The following is a 19,791-nucleotide window of genomic DNA, read 5'->3' as shown; positions in this document are numbered from 1 at the left end:
GTGTAAACATAGGGACTTTCCTGGTGGTCCAGTGGTTAAGACTCCACAATCCCAATGCAGGGGGCATGGGTTCAACCCCTGGTCAGGGAACTAAGATACTGCATGCGGCATGGCACAACCAAAATTTATGAACAAATAAATAAAAGTACTCTACAAAATTTTTTTTAATGTAAACACATAACTATAATATGATGGGAATTCATGTCTAGATACTGGATTGGCTGAAAAGATCATTCAGGTTTGTCCATAACATCTTTCGGAAAAACCCAAATGAGCTTTTTGGCCAGCGCAATATATATTACACAGACCTGAAGGCAGACACTCAAACGGATATTTGCACACCAATGTTCATAGCAACATTATTCCTAATACTAAGCATGTGGAAACAACCCAAGTGTCTACCAACAAACAGACAAAACAAAACGTAGCACACACAGACAACAGAATACTACTCATCCATAAAGAGGAACAGAAGTTAGATATATGCCACAACATAGATGGACCCAGAAAACGTTACGCTAATTGAAATAAGGCAGACACAGGAGGACAAATATTCCACTTACATGAGCTACCTGGAATAGGAAAATTCATTGAGAAGAAAAGCAGAATGGAGGTTCCCAAGGTTGGGAGAAGGGATGAAAAGGGAGTTATTGTTTAGTGGGTCACAGAGTTTATGTTGAGGATGATGAAAAACCATCACCGTCTATACTGACTATGACAGTGATGATGGGTACAAAGCACTGTGACTGTAACTGACGCCACTGAATTTTACACTTACACATGGTCAAAATTATATTTTGGACAATTTTTTAAAATAATAAAATCTTTTTAAAAAATAATAAAACTTTTATTAAAAAAAAAAAAGAGCAAGCCTACCAAGTCACTGAGTGGGTCTCCCAGCATGGGAGGAGCCTGCACCTAGGAACCCGGTGACCAAGTGACCACCAGGGGGCGGGTTTGCTTTCTTAAGATTAAAAGTGGAAGCTTCCTTAATGGGTTTGATGATGGAGTTTTTGTTTTTTCCCTTTACATTTACACACACACACACACACACACACACACACACACACACACCCTGTCCCAGGAGAGGGACAAATGCGTCTGGAAGGAGGAACCAGGGAGAGGCTCCTACAGAGCCAGCAACTGGTCTCTGACCCTGCTGGCCATCCTGCCCCAGGCCTGCACCTGCCCTGCAGGGCCTGGGCAGGTCACTCCACCCCGAAGCCTTCCACAGTTCAGCAAACCTTTGCTCAAGGCCGTGCTGGCAACACAGGGCCTGGCACAGAGCAGAAGGAGGGGTCAGCAAAGCTAGAAGGGCTGCACAGTCTGGCAGACAGACTGACGGGTGGAGGAGGAGGCCCAGGGAGCAGAACAGGCAGGGGTTTGGCCCAACCTCCTCGACCAGCCTGGCTTGGAGACAGCACAGACCCAACAAGGCCTCCAAGGAGGGCTTGGCAACTTGGGTCTTTGGAAAAGAACCATCAACTGAAATGGAGCTGCTGGCTCTGCCTCCCAGGCAGGACACCTGCCTGGGCCTCGGTCTTCCCAGGCAGAAGCGAGTAACGATATGAGGACCTGCCATGAGGTGCCTGGGGACCCTTCAGTCCGGGCCTCTACCGCGCCCGGCGAAGGTTCAGCTGGCTGTGCTCTGGAACCGGGCTCTGAACTTGCTGTGTCTGCACCTGCCCCTCACCTCTGTGTGTGTGTGGCTGCAGTGACCGGCGAAGGTTCAGCTGGCTGTGCTCTGGGACCGGGCTCTGAACTTGCTGTGTCTGCACCTGCCCCTCACCTCTGTGTGTGTGTGGCTGCAGTGAGATGAAGACCCCCAGAGCCCATGAACAGTGCCACCCCAGCCAGGCCGCCCACCCACCCCCACTGGCACCTACTTGGCATAGGCCTTCTCCACCAGGGCACACCAGAACTCATTGCGGGAGCTGGAGTGGCAGTAGATGAGCTGGTTGTTGACCGTGGGCAGCCGGTCATCGATGACCACATCCACCCACTCCCCGAAGCGCCAGAAGTGGAAGTGGAAGATGCCCGCGTAGGCATTGGGCTTCTCGGGGTCCCACTCCTGCTCCTTCCAGTCTGGGATGACCTGGATGGGGAGAGAGGCAGGATGGGGACACGATGAGGGTCACAGCCAGCTTCCTGAGGAAGCAGGAATCAAATGGAAAGGAATACTGGGTTCACTCCCCATGGCTGCCATGAACCAATGCAAGTCCTTCCTATCTCCAGGCCTCTGTATCCCTACCCTTGCAGGGGCTGGAGGCTCCCTGAGGCCCTGTCATACTAAGATTCTATGAGTTTCCCCTCCCTCCCATCTGCATCCTCCCCTCAGAAATACAGCACATTCATCAGTCCTGCCTGGTCAGTGGTACCACCAGAAACTCCCTCCTTGCGTCCTGCGCGAGCCAGAAGCCGGCAGTCCCACTAGCCTCCCCTCTTTCCCTTTCTCCATCCAATCTGAGCACCCACATTCTTTGAAAATCCATCTCCTCCTCTCCATCCCTTGGCCCCGCCCTGGCCCAGTCCTCCATATCCTCACCCCAGGACATGGTAACAGCACCAGTAGCCACACCCACCCCTGTACCGCACAGCAGCAGAGAAAGCTGTCCGATCAGGTCACTTCTCTGGAAAATAAGGTCCAAACCCTTAATGTGCTCTGTCCCCACCCCCACCTCCCCAGGCTCATTTCTCCACCCTCATCCACCCCAGTCCCCACCCACTGTGCCCTGCTCCAGGCTTTGGTTAGAAACTCTGCACCTGCTCTTTCTCCAGCTGACTCTCATTGGTCCTTTAGGGCCTACCCTCCTCCTCCAGGAAGCCCTCCTTGACTCTTCAGACTAGGCCAGCACACCTGCCTATCCATCTCACGGCCCCTGGCACTTCTCCTCTGAGACACTTTCCCCAGTTATAATTACACAAGTGTGTGATGTTGTGTTCAGTGCTGATACTGTCACTGGAATGTCACTTATCTTAGTCAGTCAGGCAGAGAAACATCAGTCTTGGTCACTGCTATCCACCCAGCACCTGGCCCAGACAGGGTCCTTAAAAAATGTGGTGAAGTGAAAGTCGCTCAGTTGTGTCTGACTCTTTGCGACCCCATGGACGATACAGTCCATGGAATTCTCCAGGCCAGAATACTGGAGTGGGTAGACTTTCCCTTCTCCAGGGGATCTTCCCAACCCAGGTCTCCCACATTGTAGGTGGATTCTTTACCAGCTGAGCCACAAGGGAAGCCCAATAAACGTGGTAACTGAATGTATAAGTCCAAAGGCATTCATTGGGACTCTCAAATTGATTATTTATGTAGCATCTTAGAACTCCATAACTAATCCATGGAGTTTACCAAGTCTCTGACCACCATGGAGTATCTCAGTTTAATTCACACAACCACCCCATGATCAGATTACTATTATAACCATCCTTACTTTACAGATGAGAAAATCAAGGCTCAGAGAGGACAAGCAACTTGTCTGGGGTCACATAACTAGAAAATATACACATTCTTTGGAGGCAGGCAGACCTGGGTTTGAAGCCAGGATTCAACCCAGGTCTGTCTGTTTCCAAATACTGAGTTCTGTATCAGTGTGCACCCTCTGCACCCACAGGCATGCTGGCACTAAGCACCCAGGTGATTCAGACATGGTCCTGCCCTTGGCAGGCTCCCAGTCTAGAAGGAAAGGCAGGCATGCAGGCAAGTGCTGAGGCTGACATGGAGTACGTGGTGGGCACGGAGAAAAAGCAGAGGTGGGCCCGACCCTGGAGGGCCAGCAGCAGCTTCTGAGCCGCTGTCCTGAGAGCTGACCCCTCCTGAGCCAGACGCAGACAAACAGAGGCAACCTGGGGCAGCAGGACGTGGAAGGCAGGGAAAAACCTCACCCTGACAAGTCAAGGGGATCTGCTGGCCCTTCTGGACACAGGACCCAGAAGAGCCAAACCCCATCAAGACAATATGAAGTTCCTTCTAGAAAAAAATCACTCCCAGGTATCGGGGCGGGCACACAGGCGTCCGGACTGAGAAGCCCGAGATGTATCAGGAGGCTGTAAACCCCAAGACACAGACCAGCCTGAACACAGAGATGGAGGCCAAATCTATTCCCAACCCCCACCCTCAATAAGGATGCTTTTGTTTACACGCCTCTCACCATCAACAGGGATGTTGGCAAAGAGAAACACTCCCTAGTGGGACACTCGAGACCAAGAAAATGAAAATGCTAAGCACAGTGAGAGGTGCCCCAGCCACCAATGGAGCCCTGCTAAGGGCCACAGTGCCCAGAACACTTGGGCTGTCTTCTGAGGGGGTGGGGCAGGAAGTCGCAGGCAGAGACCACCCACGGGCATAGGCAGGATTCACACTCAGGGCTTCAGAGTCTGACACAGTGTCTAGAACCCAGCAGGGACTCAAGACGAGCTGGTCCCTTTGCAGTCACCTCTGCGTCCCTTCTCAATGAAAACTCCCAGACTGGCCTCTGTCCCAATCCTTGGCACACTTCCCACACTTGATTTCAGGACAGAAAAGTGTATCATCAATGGAGTCCATGCAGGGGCCCAGAGCAATGGGGAGCCATAAGCTGGGAACACTGACCTGGCCACTGCAAACTCCTCCACTCCTCCCCACTCTGAAAGCTCTGGACTGCATAGGATGGGGTAGGGGGAGGTAGGAACAGGAGCCTTCACAGGAGCTGAGAGTCATCACTGGGGCCACAAGAGGATCATTAGGCAAACCCAGGGCTTGACTCTGAACTCTCTGTGACTCAAGAGGCAGCTAATGAGGCTCCAGGGCCTGTGATATAGAGTCAGGGATCCCTGTGGGCTTCAATTTCCTTCCCACATCACAGCCCTTGACCCCCAGGCCAGCCTTCTCACCCCTCAGCCCCTCCCTCTGCCAGCCAGGGTACCAAGTGAGAGGAAGGTGAGCTGCCACGGCATACAAACCAAACACCCTCTAGACCAGGGGTCCCTAACTCCCTGACCATGGACCAGTGCCATGGCCTATTACAAACCAGGCCACACATCAGGAGTGGCAGGCCAGCGAGAGAAGTGTCCATCTATATTGACAAGCCACTCATGAAGGCCTCCCTGATGGCTCAGCAGTAAAGAATCCACCTGCAATGCAGGAGATGCGGGTTTGATCCCGGAGTGGGTGGATGGAGGATGAAATGGCAACCTACTCCAGTATTCTTGCTTGGAAGAAAATTTCCATGGACAGAGCAGGCTGGTGGGCTGCAGTCCATGGGGTCGCAAAGTCAGACACGACTCAGTGATTAAGCACGTGAGCATCCACCACTTGCATTACCACCTGAGCTCCGCCTCCTGTCAGATCAGGGGTGGCATTAGATTCTCACAGGAGCGAGAACCCTGCTGTAATGAACCTGAATCACCCTGTAACCATCTCCCCTCCACCCCATCCATGGAACAATTGTCTTCCACGAAACAGATCCCTGGTGCCAAAAAGATTGGGGACCATTGCTCTAGGTCACATCCAGTCATGCAAAAAATCAAGGAGGTAATCAAAATATTCAGAACCAATCTGAAGAAGCTCCTACTAGCCACAGACGGGCCCAGCTGAGCAGCCCTAAGGACAATGACTGTGATGAGTGAAAACACATCCAATATGTTCAAACTCATGAGATCATGATGACACTAACACAACAAATAATTAGTCACTAGTGGAGGGTGGCAAGGAATCAACTGATTTTTTTTGAAACTGGAAAGTGAAGGGGGGAAAAAATCCGGACTTTTCTATACAAACAGTGTTATAAAGTAACCAACAGCAGATGAAGGGAGGCCTTTATCTGGTGATGAATCCCAGCTAAGAAAAGTGGAAGAAATTAAGAATATCACCCTCCTACTCTCTTGCAACCACTGACAAATGATGGATTCAGGCAATCATGGCTTCTCACCTCCACTTAGGAATGTGGATGGTTTCCATATCACAAAAGAAAGAGACAACCAGACATGATGTACCTCCTGAGAGAACTTCACTCATGAAGCAGCTGTGCCAAAAACATGGTGCCTGAACCTTATCTTGCCCCCAGAGGGAAGTCCCACCTCACAGGAAATGCAGAGCACAAACATTAGTCAACACCCTGAAAACAGCCTGCAAAATCTAGATGGTTGGAAACCACAGAATAAGTGAGATTTCTTCAGCAAATAAATTGCAAGGGAAAAAACATGAAAAGATGAAGGAGAACCACCAGACTGAAGTAATGGACCTTTGTTTGGATTTGATTCAAACTGTAAAACATCCATGCAACCGTTTACAACACAAATTGGAAATCAGATGGTGGTAAGGAATTACTATAAAATTATTTCAGCTGTGTTACAGTATTACGATTATGGGATTTTGCTTTGTTACAAACAAGTCCTTATCTTTCAGAGATGCATCCAGAAATATTTACAGAGGAAATGATATGCTGCCTTAGGAGAGAGGGTTGTGGTGGCTCAGACAGTAAAGAATCTGCCTGCAGTGCAGGAGACCAGGGTTCAATCTCTGGGTCAGGAAGATTTCATGGAGCAGGGAATGGCAACCCACTCCAGTATTCTTGCCTGGAGAATTCCATGGACAGAGGAGCCTGATGGACTATATCCGTGGGGTCACAAAGAGTCAGACACAGCTGAGCTATTAACATACTAGGGCAGCGACGGCTGCAGAGGAAACAAAGATCACCCATAAGTTAGCAATTGCTGAGATGGAGTGATGGACACAAGGGCTCACTAGGCTGTCTCCCTGCTCTAGAGTGTCTACAGCTGAAAAAGCTCCATCGCCATGGACACCAACTCCCTGGCCCAGCATTCAAAGCCCTGCAGGCAGCTCTCAGCTTCACCCTGAACACTACCTCCCTCAGGCCCCACAGGAATCTACACCCTGGGATGTAGATTCCAGGGTATAGATTCAGGACACCTCAGCTTGGAACAGGTGGCTCCCTCTATGGCCACACCCCAGACGCCGTCCCTCAGGGGCCAGCTGAGCAGCAACTGGCAGGGGCCTCCTGACCCCATCTTCCCCTTGGGCACCCTCGGGCAGCCCCTCCTCCAAGCTCCTTCCCACGAGGCCAGGCCCAACTCCACAGCTGGCTGTCTTCCCAGGAGGAAAATCCGCAAGTGCTGGCCGCAGCAAGGCCCTGGCCAGCTGGGGAGTTTGTACACACAGGTGGTATGAAAGCAAAATGAAAATGGAGTTGGTTTTCATAAGAACGCACTCTAAAATGGGGCTGGGAGGCCACTTAGTAAATGTGACTTATGCTTGCCTCTGCCCACATGGAATCTGAACTTTGACCATTTCTTGTTTTAACGCAGCCATCCAGAACATCTGCCCAGTGTTCCAGAAACTCAAGATATTTATTGGATCCTTTACCCTAAAACAACTCATGACAGTCTAGCCCTTGAGAATAAATACTTACTTTAACAATCTTATGGCTTTTGCCTTTTCAAGCCCCTGACTTTCTCTTCCCTGGAACACTCTTTCAGTTCTGTCTAACCCTGTATCTCCCAAGGAGTCCACATCTACCTACCCTCCTTCCAAGACTGTTTGTGAGCACTAAGATGCATCAACTGTGGAGGGCTGTGCTCTCATGAGGGGTCATCCCCGCTGGTATGTGGGGTACATGATGTGTGCAACCTTGGGGTAACCTGGTCAACCTCCCTCCCAAGAGGAGAAAAGAAAACCTTGACAACAGCCCACTGGGCAGATGGGAAAAACAAAGCCTGAAAGGGATGAGCTACCTCCTTGGGCTGACGAGGCAGTGAAGCAAGAACTCAGTGGGATTGCAAGCAACCTCACACATAGGTGGCCCTAGTGGTAAATAATCTTCCTGCCAATCCAAGAAACATAAGAGACATGGGTTCAACCCCTGGGTCGGAAAGATCCCCTGGAGGAGGGCACGGCAACCCACTCCAGGATTTTTGTCTGGAGAATCCCATGGATGGAGGAGCCAAGCAGGGCTACAATTCATAGGATCACAAAGAGTCAGAAACTACTGAAGCGTCTCAGCAAGAACACCCATTCAGCCACCCACTGCTGAATCACCTAGAAACTTCAAAGCCTCACTGACGGGTGTCTCCCAGTGCCCCTTGGTACCCTGGCACCTGGACTCCTCCCCCTTTCCTTACTGGGGCTTTTCCTGAGGGACTCCCACCCAGACCCAAGTGGCTGGGTTCCAATCCTGCTGGACTCTGGGCCAGTGAGTGAATGCCCACGTGTACCCAGAAGCATGCATGTGTACGTGAAAGTCAGTATGTGCCTCAGTGTGCTTCTGTGCAAGTGTGTGTGCGTGCGTGCGTGTGTCTGCTCGCCTGACAGAGAGGGAACAGATTTCTGCCTGCGACCCCAGCCACGGTGGGGCTGCAGGTCACAGGACTCCAGTGGGGTTCCTGCATTCACTACCCAACTTGGGTGAGGTGAGCCACAGGCCTCTTCGACTCTTCAAAACGAAAGAGTCCCTGGTTCTTCTGAGCATCTGAAGTTTCTCAGCTTCTTATTTCAAGAGTCTCAAACTCCTGAGTTTCAGATGCCATGACAAGAGGCCAGGAAGATGGGTAACCCCCACCCCTACCCCTTTGGGAGGAGAGCCCCGTGGCTCGGCACCCAGACAGCAGGGCGCTGACACACCAGCAGGGGGCGCTGGGGATCCCTGTTCACAAGAGTGGGCCCAGCCAGATACTCAGAGAGAGCCGGGGGCAGCCCCCTCCCGCAGGGCTCCCAGGCTAGACTGAGGGCTTGAGGTCCCCTCCACTGAGCCCTTCTGAGCCTGGTGACGTGAAGAGACTCGACTCCACCAAGACCACTCTCTCCAACCAGAGCAGGCCTGGACCCTGCCCAGCCGCCAGCCACCTCACTGCGCTGCCGCCAGAAGCACTGGCTGCTGTGCTGCCTCAGGCAATGCACGTCACCTCTCTGCAGCGAGCGCTCTTCCTCAGTAAATATGTTCCTCTCCCTCTCAGAATCACTGTGAAAAGTGAGACCCCGTGTCTACAGTGACTGCGAAAGTATTCACAACGAGCAGACCCAGAGAGGAAGCCCGTGTGCCACCCAGGAAGCTCAGCACTTCGCTAACTCATTTCTTCATCACAACGACCCTACATGGAAGGTACCATTATAAGCTCCCACAGAACGGCAGATGAGAAAAGAGACTCAAAAAGGTCTCCTGGGGTCGCAGAGGTAGTGGCTGGTGGCAGGGCCAGGCAGAGCCCCTCACACTACCTTAGCCTGGCTCAGTGGGAGGCACAAGCTCAGGAAAGTGCAGGTCTGATGCTGGGGGTTTCTCACGGGTTCCATGGAAAGTGCGTCCTCACTTCACATTCCCTGCCCTCCTCCCAGCCCAGTCTCGGGAGCAAAACCAGGCCTTTAATGCTGCCCTTGGTGAGTGGGGGGGTTGGTTTCCTCTCTTGGTTCCCCACAACACAAACATACCTCCTAGGAGCATCTTCAGGAGTGGATGGAGGCTGTGGCTGGACGTTGGGCTTGGGGAAGAGAATCAGGGCAGCAGCTGCTCTGGGCAGGGCTCTGGGGTGGAGGAAGACGGGGCTGCGAGACCTGACTGGGGGTTGTTCCGAAGCAAAACCCGAAGAGTGGCCTCTGAAGCGAGGCCTGACCTTGTCTCTGGGGAGAAACCAGCCTCACCCGGGGCCTGAGCCCTCCAGTGAGATGGGGTCATCACCCCTGCCCATTCCAGGGGGCCAGTGTCATGGGGTCAAAGGTCCACAGATCCAGAGCTTGGTTCACATATACACCCTCCCCGCCCCTCCACATCCGCTGTGGCTTTGGGCAGGCAGCTTCCTCCTTGGGCTTCTGTTGTTATTGTCCAAACACTGAGGGAGGGTCGGGCTCCGTTGGGGCACTAAGGCGACAGGGTGACATGGGCCTTATCTGGTCAGCGGGGCAGGAATACAAGGGCTTTACAGAAGCAGGCTGTTCCCTTTAGAAAGTCTGAGGCTGGGGGAGAGGTAAGGCCTGAGGACAGGCAGCAAATTAGTGACCGAGGCCAGATGAAACCTGGGCACGGGCCTGACCCTACCTACCCCTGAGCCACTCTCCTGTCCCGTCTGCCCCCTGCCCAGCCACCCTTCAAGGGAGGGAGACTCAAGATGGAGCCTGACTTGGTGAGTTCCCCCATCTCCTCTCGGCGCCCCCTGCCTCCCTGAGGCTTCACATGGAGGCTGGTCTGGGAACCACTAGAGAAAAAACTGTCAGGGGTGTTGGTTCCTGGCTGGGTGTCAGGGCACCTGGTTTCAAACTCTATCCTGACATGTGATCTTGGGCCAGTCACCTGCCTGCTCGGGGACTTGTCCCTGAAAGCAGCGGCAGGAGGAGAGGGCAGGAGTGTGGAGAGGGTCCAGGGAGGGGGTGGCTCCTGGAAAAGAATGCACACCACGAGGCGGGGCACACAGGCTTTATTGGGGACACACAGTGGCCACAGCAGAGGCACTCACACCTGAACGGGGCAGACGTAGTAAGGGGTGGGGGTACAAGCAGGCTGCACCAAGAGGGTCCCTAGAGCTGCAGGGAGAGGTCAAGCAAAGACAGAAGGGCTGGGCCATCTGCCGGGGTCTGGCCTCCAGGCTCTCTCAGAGTCAACAGAGAGCAAGCAGGAATCCTAGCATGTCCCGGAATAGACACCTGAGCTTTGAGTTAGGACGGACCATTGCTCACATCACAGTCAAACCTCCCAATGAAAAATCCTACTCCAGCTGCTTCTATTTGCCTGCCTCTGAAGGGGGGGCCTGCCCTCCCAGCAGCGCCAATCACTGGGGTTGGCTCTCACCCTCCATGTCTCGCTGACTCTGTTCCCAGGGCCCTCCAACCCCTCGACAGCTCTGCTTCTCAAGCAAACTGTCACAGGCACATCCCTGACCAAAAAAAAAGGCGGTGGGGGGGTCTGGCCTGGAGACACTTCCTGAGGCGCCCTCAGCTAATGCCAGAACTCTGGGCCTGTGTAGTGTGAAGGGGAGTGAGGCGTGGGGGCTGGAACTGAATCTGCTGGCAACTGTGCCTCAGTTTCCCTCTCTGGTGAGTGGGTTGCCCCCAGCAACCTCTGAGGCCAGTGTTTTACCGTCACACCACACTGCCACCCCCAGCCCATTTCTGACCATCAGCTGTCACAACTGCTCTCCCAGGCCATGTCCACCCCACCCTTTGACTCCACCAAAGATGCTGCACTGGGACGACATGCTCACCATCTCTCAACAGTCACCCAGGAAGAGCCTGACGTCCCAACAAGCCCCAGAGACGCTACTGCCTCCAGCTCTAGGACTCTGGACCCCCTCTATCCAGCTTCCCCCCTCCCCCAGGCAGAGGGAGATCTGCTTACTATACTGCTCCCCACTTCACTGCATGAACCTCCAAGTCTCCCAGCTCAGAAGCACCCTGTCCCCAGTGTTACCCTGATCAAGCTCCTGCTAAAGGCCACCAGGCAACCAGCTGGGTGATTATATGATGGGTCATCTAAAGTCAGATGTGTTCACAGGGCAGGTACAGAATACATCCAAATGAACATAGCATGATCCCTCTTGATATACATGTATATGTATGGATAGACAGACTTCCCCCTTCACTTCTCCCCTCCTGAAGTCATTCTCAGAAGAATTAGAGTTGGTCTGCACAGCCCCCAGCATGCCAGTCACTCCCCATGCCCAAATCAGCCCCCACAGCACCCTGGCCAGACGTGTTAAGGGTAAGCTGTCATGGAACCACACAAGGTACCCAGAGAAGCACCTTCCTGGGTTCTCGGGCTGGGTGTTCACCTCCAGACACGGACTCCAGGGGAAGGCTTTGTGGCCAGGAGGGCAGCAAATGCCTGTTTGCCACTCTCCAAGGAGGCTGCTCTGTCGTCTCTGCCTCCCTGTCTCTGGAGGAAGCCGGGTGGCTGGTTCTTTAGATATGTCTCTCTCTGCCTGTTGCTGTCTGTATCTTGGTCTCTCTCAGTCTCTCCCAGCGATGGAGCAGACAGAAGGCAATCTCCCATGGCCTCTCATCTTCCCACACTGGCCCCGATCAGGCCACCACAGTCTACGGCAGAAGCGGCGGCAGCCAGCTCAGCTTCTAGACTATGAAGAGTTTGCATCCTTCTCCCATGAGCGGGGAGCATCAGCACCAGAGAAAGGAGAGGAGGAAGGACACAGGCTTCGGTCCGGCCAAGCCAAGGACAGGCCAGCAGCTGGAAGATAATGTCCCCAAACACACACCTGGGGTGGGGGGTGGCAGACAGGGGGCAGGCAAGTGGGCAAGCGGAGGAGGGGGCAACCAGCAGCTGCCATCAGAGCTGGTTAAAGACCACGGAAGCCTTGAGATTGGCGGGCTCGAGGCCCTCGCTGAAGGTGACGAGGAAGTACATGACCTTGCGGATCTTGGCCAGGTCGGACAGGCGCTCCCCGAACTCCAGGGCATCCGCCTCGTTCCAGTCCATGGCCTCCGAGTCCTCCTTGCGCCAGAAGATGGCCGCGGGGTCGAGCAGCTGCCGCGTCATGAGGTTGGTGAGGTCGGGCGTCCAGTTCTGGGAGGTGCCCGTGATGGTGACCTTGCCCGGCTGGTCCAGCACGACGTCCCAGCGCTCAAACTGCAGCCTGTGCTGCTGGATGAAGTCAATGCGGTACACAGCCTCGGCCGGCCGCAGCAGCTTCTCGCCATCCTGGCGCTTCTGCCCGCGATGCTTCAGGCTCTCCACGCGCAGCCGCATCTGCTTGGTCAGGTCCCGGTCCAGGACTAAGGGCATGCTGAGCTGCGAAGGCTTCGGCTCGTCCTCCGCCATGGCCCACTTGCTGCTGCTGCTGCCGCCGCCTCCACCGTCTAGGAGCCAAGTGGACTCGAGGCTCACCGGGAGGCAAGAGGCCACCAAGGAGGGGCCCCGCCTCCCCGACTGACCCGCCCCTTGCCCCGCCCCCTTTGCCACTGGCTCTTCCCCGCCCCACCCAGTCTTCAAAACGGGGTGCCTAGGAGGGCGGGATCCCCAATGCCATCTCCTCTGCTCGTCGCAGAAGTGGTAACGGAGGCGCTGCAGGCAGGCAGGCGGGACAGCGGCAGGCTCCTCGGGGACGAACTGCTGATGTCAATTGCTGTGGCAACCGCCCTGGCTACCACGGATGGGCCGGGAGCTGACTTGTTGTGAAGAGGGAGCACTGCTTATAGGCAGTAAGAGGACCAGAGGTGGGGGGCAAGTGCTCAGGTGCGGAGAGGCTGAAGAACCCCTGGCAGGAGTTGGGGGGGGGGGTGGGGAACAAGTACCGGAGGGGCCCACCAATTTGAGATTTGGCAACCCATTCCAGTATCCTTGCCTGGAGAATTCCATGGACAGAGGAGCCTGATGGGCTACAGTCCGTGGGATCACAAAGAGCAAACACGATTGAGCGACTAATACTTTCACACTTTCACTTCACTAAGCCAAACCTCGAAGCCCTTCTGACACAGCCTCACCGTTACCCCTCCACACCCAGTTGCCAAGGCCTGTCTCCTCCCCAGGCCAGCCACCAGCTCTCACCCAGACCTACGTTCTCAAACTTTAGGGAGCATCAGTCACCTCCAGAACTTCAAACACATTTTGCTGGTCCCCACCCCAGTTTCAGGTTTAATCTGTCTCTGATGAGGCCTGAGAATCTGCATTTCATCCCAGGTGATGCTGATGCTGCTAGTCCAGGAACTGTGTTCTGAGAATCACTGACCCACTCTACAGCCATACCACCCTGAATGCACCCAATCTCATCTGATCTCGGAAGCTAAGCAGAGTCAGGCCTGGTTAGTACTTGGATGGGAGAATCACTAACCTAGATGATTCCTGCCTGATGGCCCTGCCTCAGCCCTGTACCACATGGCAGCCGTATGCCCAGGAATCTCCTCTACTAAAAATCCCACCACTTATTATACCTGTATCGAGCCTGTTTCTCCCAGGACACTTAAGGCCATGGAAGAATCTGAGAAATCTTTATATACTCAGTATTTGAGGGAGAATGAGGAGCTCCACTATTATATGTGGGCAAAGGGAAGAAATGGAGTATGAGAGTGTAGTTGGGGGTGGGGTGAGGGAAAAGGGAAGCTGCCATGACATCTCACACGCAGAGAGAGGTCAGAAGCACAGGCCAAAGTGTAACAACTGAAAACAATCAACGGTCTAGTGGACCACGTGTGTGTTCAGTCGCTTTAGTTGTGTCTGACTCATTGCGACCCCAGAGACTATAGTCCACCAGACTCCTCTGTCCATGGGATTCTTCAAGCAAGAATACTGGACTGGGTTGCCATGCCCTCTTCCAGGGGATCTTCCCGATCCAGGGATCGAGCCTAGGTCTCCTGAATCACAGGCAAATTCTTCACCACTGAGCCACCAGGGAGGCCCCTAGTGGACCACAAGCATTGTGTTGTTCAGTCACTCAGTCATGTCCAACTCTTTGCGACCCCATGGACTGCAGCACGCCAGGCCTGCTTGTCCCTCACCATCTCCCAGAACTTGCTCAAACTCATGTCCATTGAGTCAGTGATGCCATCCAACCATCTCGTCCTCTGTCATCCTCTTCTCCTCCTTCCTTCAATCTTTCCCAGCATCAGGTCTTTTCCAGTGAGTCAGCTCTTTGCATCTGGTGGCCAAAGTATTGGAGCTTCAGCCTCAGCATCAGTCCCTCCAATGAATATTCAGGATTGATTTCCTTTAGGATTGACTGGGTTGATCTCTTTCAGTCCGAGGGACTCTCAAGAGTCTTCTCCAACACTACAGTTCAAAAGTATCAATTCTTCAGCACTGAGTCGTTTTTATGGTCCAACTCTCACGACTACTGGAAAAACCATAGCTTTGACTAGACGGACCTTTGTTGGCAAAGTAATGTCTCTGCTTTTTAATATGCTGTCTAGGTTGGTCATAGCTTTTTTTCCAAGGAGCAAGTATCTTTTAATTCCATGGCTGCAATCACCATCCGCAGTGAGTTTGGAGCCCAAAAAAATAAAGTCTCTCACTGTTTCCATTGTTTCTCCATCTGTTTGCCATGAAGTTATGAGACTGGATGCCATGATCTTCATTTTTTGAATGTTGAGTTTTTAAACCAGCTTTTTCACTCCTCTTTTACTTTCATCAAGAAGTTCTTTAGTTCTTTGCTTTCTGCCATAAGGGTGGTGTCATCTGCATATCTGAGATTGTTGATATTTCTCTCAGCAATCTTGATTCCAGCTTGTGCTTCATCCAGCCTGGCATTTCTCATGATGTACTCTGCATAGAAGTTAAATAAACAGGGTGACAATATACAGCTTTGACATACTCCTTTCCCAATTTGAACCAGTCCATTGTTCCATGTCTGGTTCTAACTGCTGCTTCTTGACCTGCATACAGATTTCTCAGGAGTCAGATAAGGTGGTCTGGTATTCCCATCTCTTGAAGAATTTTCCATAGTTTGTTGTGATCCACACAGTCAAAAGCTTTAGCGTAGTCAATGAAGCATAAATAGATGTTTCTCTGGAATTCTCTTGCTTTTTCTATGATCCAATGGATGTTAGCAATTTGATCTCTGGTTCCTCTCTCTTTTCTAAATCCAGCTTGAACATCTGGAAATTCTCAGTCCACATATTGTTGAAGCCTGGCTTGGAGACTTTTGAGCATTGCTTTGCTAGCATGTGAAATGAATGCAACTGTGCGGTAGTTTAAACATTCTTTGGCATTGCCCTTCTTTGGGATTGGAGTGAAAGCTGACTTCTTCCAGTCCTGTGGCCACTGCTGAGTTTTCCAAATTTGCTGGCAAATTGGTACCTGTCCCTAGTACCCACAAGGGTACAGGCAGAGTTGGTGCTCAATTTCCACGTGGTGAATGAACTGCCATATGCTAAAGGGCAGGGACTGCCCTAATAACAGGGCAGGTGTGGGAGGGGAAACGTTTTTAAATGGAACCAAAAGACTGCTCGGGCTTCCCAGGTGGCATGAGTGGTAAAGAACCTGCCTGCCAATGCAGGAGCTATAAGAGACGCAGATTCCATCTCTGGGTCGGGAAGATCCCCTGGAAGAGGGCATGGCAACACACTCCAGTATGTGTGCCTGGAGAGTCCCATGGACAGATGAGCCTGGCGGGCTACAGTCCATGGGGTCGCAGAGTCGGACACAACTGAAGTGACTTAGCACAGCGCAAAAGACTGCTCAGCCCTGACACGAGGTGCCTCCCCCAGGTCCTGGCCCAGGATGCCCAGCTCCCACCACTCACTCTCAGACACCCAGGCACCCCACTGAGTTTCTCCTCCTGCTCTACTCCAGCCAGGGGAGCAGCTGACTCCTCCTGGGCCCGGGCACCCTACGGCTTAGCGCTGGGATCAAACCTGCCCCCATGCCCAAGCCAGGCTCCTGGAGAGGTGAACTCACCTGGCGTGGGCCAGGCCAGGCTAATGGCAAATGCCCCACCCCACTCTCACATCCTGATTTCTGGTCCACAAAACTTGCCCTGCCCTCAGGGAACACACAGTCATGTTGTGAGGCAATAATGCCCCCACTGAGGATCCCATGGGGTGGGGGGTGCTGCTGTCAAGAAGTGTCCAGCAGAACAGAGAAACAGGTGGGAGCCCAGAGGAGGGGCACTGGACAGGGTGGGCATTTAATGCACACAGGTTGCCATTAAATGCCATGGACTTACCCCCACTCCCACCCCATGAGTTCCTTTAACCCTGCCACCACCCTGGGGACTGGAAAGATCAGGTTTATACAGAGGTCACGCGCAGGAATGTGACTTGCCCCAGGTCACACAACTAGCGAGAAACCCAACCAATGTTTGGCTGGTTCAAATCCTGTGCCTGTTGACCCGAGGCTCTGTCTAATACTAGAGGTAAAGGGGTGGCTTCCTGGAGGAGGGGGCATGTGTGTCAAGGGCATGATGTGCCTGTGTCTGAGGCTCAGCACCCCCAGAGTGTGAGGCAGGAGAGGGAGCAGGGGTGCACCCCACCCCATTCCATGAAGAAAACAGGGTGGGGCAGGGGAGGCCCTGCAGGGCAACAGGCCCAGCAAGTGAGGGGTAACAACAAACAGGACCCAGTCAGCAGGGACAGGACGGGAGGCAAGAAACAGTAATGAGCTCCCTGGGGCCTCGTGCCTCCTGGCAGGACCCAGGGGCTGTCACCACAGCAGCACCAGAAGGCAGAGCGCAATTAGTCCGGTGCAGCCCGCCCTGCCCCAACCTCCCGGGGTCACAAGCTCCTGGAGATTCCATCCCCGAAGCCTCAGACCAGCTAGGTGGGTGCCCTGAAACACCCTGCAGGAAGAACCTGCAGCCCAGAGATAAACACAGGCCTGCCCGCAGTCACATAGCATCAATGACAAGCCTCTTGTCTGCGGGTCCAAGGCCCCTTTTTCCACTTACTAGGTGGGAAGATTCACCAGGGGCCAGGCCCAGGGCAGGGCCCATAGTGAGCTGGGGCTTCTCTCTACAAATAACCAGACAGCCCATTCCCCGGGAAGGACACAGAGGGCCAAGCTCTGGCCCCACTGCAGGCCCCCAGGAAGCCTGAGACAGCAAGGCCTGCCGTGGGGCTGCATGCCAGTCATGAGGTCCAACAGTTTGGGGAAGGGCTGGGTTCTCAAAACTTTCTTGAGCCCTCTCTGTGCCAGGCTCCTGCTGGGCTCAGTGAGAAGATATAAGTTAGACCAGCTCTGCCCCGGGGAGCTCACCTCAAGAGGGGAGATCAAAGATAAACAGGCAATTACAGGGCAAAGGGAAGGTGTGGGGCCAGCCCCACAGGTTCCCAAGCGCCACCGCCAGCCCCAGACTGAGCCCTACCTGGCTTGAAGGCTGCACACCTTGCTCTGGGTTCAGAGCAGGGGGCTGGAGCCTGGACGGGGAGAGGGAGGGCAACTCTCCCCCTGGAGAACAGCACTGGGCCCCCACCCTCTCTGGGCCATGAGGCTCTCGGAGGCCCTCCCAGCTCAGATGCCCCTTGACCGCCCACGTCAACAGGTTCTCAGCAGCGGCCTCTGCCAAGGGCCCTAGGGCAAAAAGCTTCCCGTATCCCACAGGACCACTGGGGCCAGGTCCCAGGCATGCCCGCTCAGGGTGGCTTTGAGAGGTCACACCCCTGTTCAGAGATGTGACAAAGGATACCTCTGACAGTCCCAGCCTGGGGCGAGGGCATGGCGCCCTCTAAAGGCTGAGGGACGATTTGGGACAAGAACAAACTCACCTGCTCCTTGCACCCTGCTTGCACCCATGACGGGAATCTCAATTATCACAGCACTGGCTCTCGCAGGCACCACTCCCCCAGCACCGCACTGTGCAAGGCCCTTTAAGGACAGTACCTTGTTCTACCCTCATAGCTGCCCGAGAGGGAGTTACTCTGATACCCCGACTTTTTGGATGAGTAACCTGAGGCTAATTGTAAAGCTAAGACATGGCTTTACATTTCTTAGAGGCTAGGACTCCCACCTGAGCCCAGAAGACTCAGGTGCCTGGTGCTCTTAAGCCCTGCTCTACAGAAAAAGGAAGGATAGGATTGAGAAATGGGGAAGGCAATGGCAAGCCACTCCAGTACTCTTGCCTGGAAAATCCCATGGACGGAGGAGCCTGGTGGGCTGCAGTCCATGGGGTCGCTGAGAGTCGGACACAACTGAGCAACTTCTCTTTCACTTTTCACTTTCACACATTGGAGAAGGAAATGGCAACCCACTCCAGTGTTCTTGCCTGGAGAATCCCAGGGACGGGGAAGCCTGGTGGGCTGCTGTCTATGGGGTCACACAGAGTCGGACACGACTGAAGTGACTTAGCAGCAGCAGCAGCAGCAGGATTGAGAAAAGGGCAATGACTTGTATTTGCTGGCGTGGGAACCCAGGAGGCAGTCCCTGTCAATGATTGTTTAGCAATCACAACTCCAGCTTCCCAGCCTCCCCACCTCCCAGGGAGGGAACTCTGTTGGATTCAAGAGCTGCACCGCAAAATGCATCCACAAGAGGGCGAAGTGTCGGGACCTTGAGCCCGTTCTTTGCACCCGAAAATCCGATCATCCTGGTCCAGAACATCAGCTGCTTGGAACCATGAATCACGACATGGGATTGTCTGCATTACTCCCGCTGAACAAGTGAGAAGAGTGAGGCCCTGAGAAGGACAAGGGCTGACCAAGGTACACAGCAGATCCTGACAGGGGTCTCCTGAGCCCCAGGTAGTGCTGGCTCCAAACAGCACATGATTCAGGCAGTTCCCACATTTCATAGCTGCCTATTGTGCCAAGTGGCTCCAGGGTACTGTGGGCCCCCCAAGAGTCACAAGGGGATGTGTCAGAATTGGGGGCTATAGATTCCCAGCACCCATCCCTGAGTGGCAGGGGAGGGGAAGGCAATTCTGAGGTTCAGTCAACACTGGGGAGCCCCACATCACCACCCCCACCCCCTCCCAGGCTGTCATCAGGTCTCACGAACTCATTCAGGCCCCACCTCCCCCATCTGGTGGTGAGGTCACCGGGCTGCTTAAGTCTCCTCAGCACCGCCACCCTACCCAGGCCTCACCTTTTGCCACAATGACTCACGGGAAGCGAGGGATGAACAGGCCGCCACAAACCAGCAGTTGCCCACCTGGCCCTGGTGCAGGTCGTGGGAGCTGATGCCGTCCACAAAGAGCCGGGGGTCCTCGCAGATGTCCTGCGGAGAAGCCGAGAGGAGACCTCACTGTCTGTGGGGGAGATCCACTGCCTGCCCTGGACAATTGGGGCCCTGTGTCAAGGCTCTCCAAACCCAGCTTCCCCTAGGGCCGCTCTGAAAGCCCCCTCCCCTCCCCTGGCTCTGTTCCTCTGCCAGAGTCTGGATGATGAGCAAATGCTGTGGAAGGACTTCGGGGGGCTGAACCAGGGCCACCACCTTC

General features: G+C 54.0%; 2 protein-coding genes across 2 annotated transcripts in view; both read right to left on the bottom strand.

The window, feature by feature from the left end:
• CAPN5 (calpain 5) overlaps positions 1-19,791 on the bottom strand; it is a 55,791-nt gene that overhangs the window by 12,700 nt on the left and 23,300 nt on the right. Inside the window, exons 3-4 of the mRNA XM_055423742.2 lie at positions 19,440-19,571; positions 1,887-2,095 (exon numbers count right to left, since the gene is read on the bottom strand). Of these exons, the coding sequence (XP_055279717.2) occupies positions 1,887-2,095; positions 19,440-19,571 (341 nt within the window). The remainder of the gene's footprint in view (positions 1-1,886; positions 2,096-19,439; positions 19,572-19,791) is intronic.
• On the bottom strand, positions 8,940-12,779 carry OMP (olfactory marker protein). The gene has a single exon (XM_055423743.2). The coding sequence runs from the start codon at positions 12,747-12,749 to the stop codon at positions 12,258-12,260; it is 492 nt and encodes a 163-aa protein (XP_055279718.2). The 5' UTR covers positions 12,750-12,779; the 3' UTR covers positions 8,940-12,257.

The sequence above is a fragment of the Moschus berezovskii genome, chromosome 14 (genome assembly GCF_049115385.1).
Source record: "Moschus berezovskii isolate FMDL1 chromosome 14, NW_MosBer_1.0, whole genome shotgun sequence".
Classification (NCBI taxonomy): Eukaryota; Metazoa; Chordata; class Mammalia; order Artiodactyla; family Moschidae; genus Moschus; species Moschus berezovskii.
This window is presented reverse-complemented; position numbering and strand designations above follow the sequence as displayed.

Coding starts and splice junctions, on each gene's coding strand:
- OMP (XM_055423743.2), bottom strand. CDS start 12,749: ATGGCGGAGGACGAGCCGAAGCCTTCGCAGCTCAGCATGCCCTTAGTC.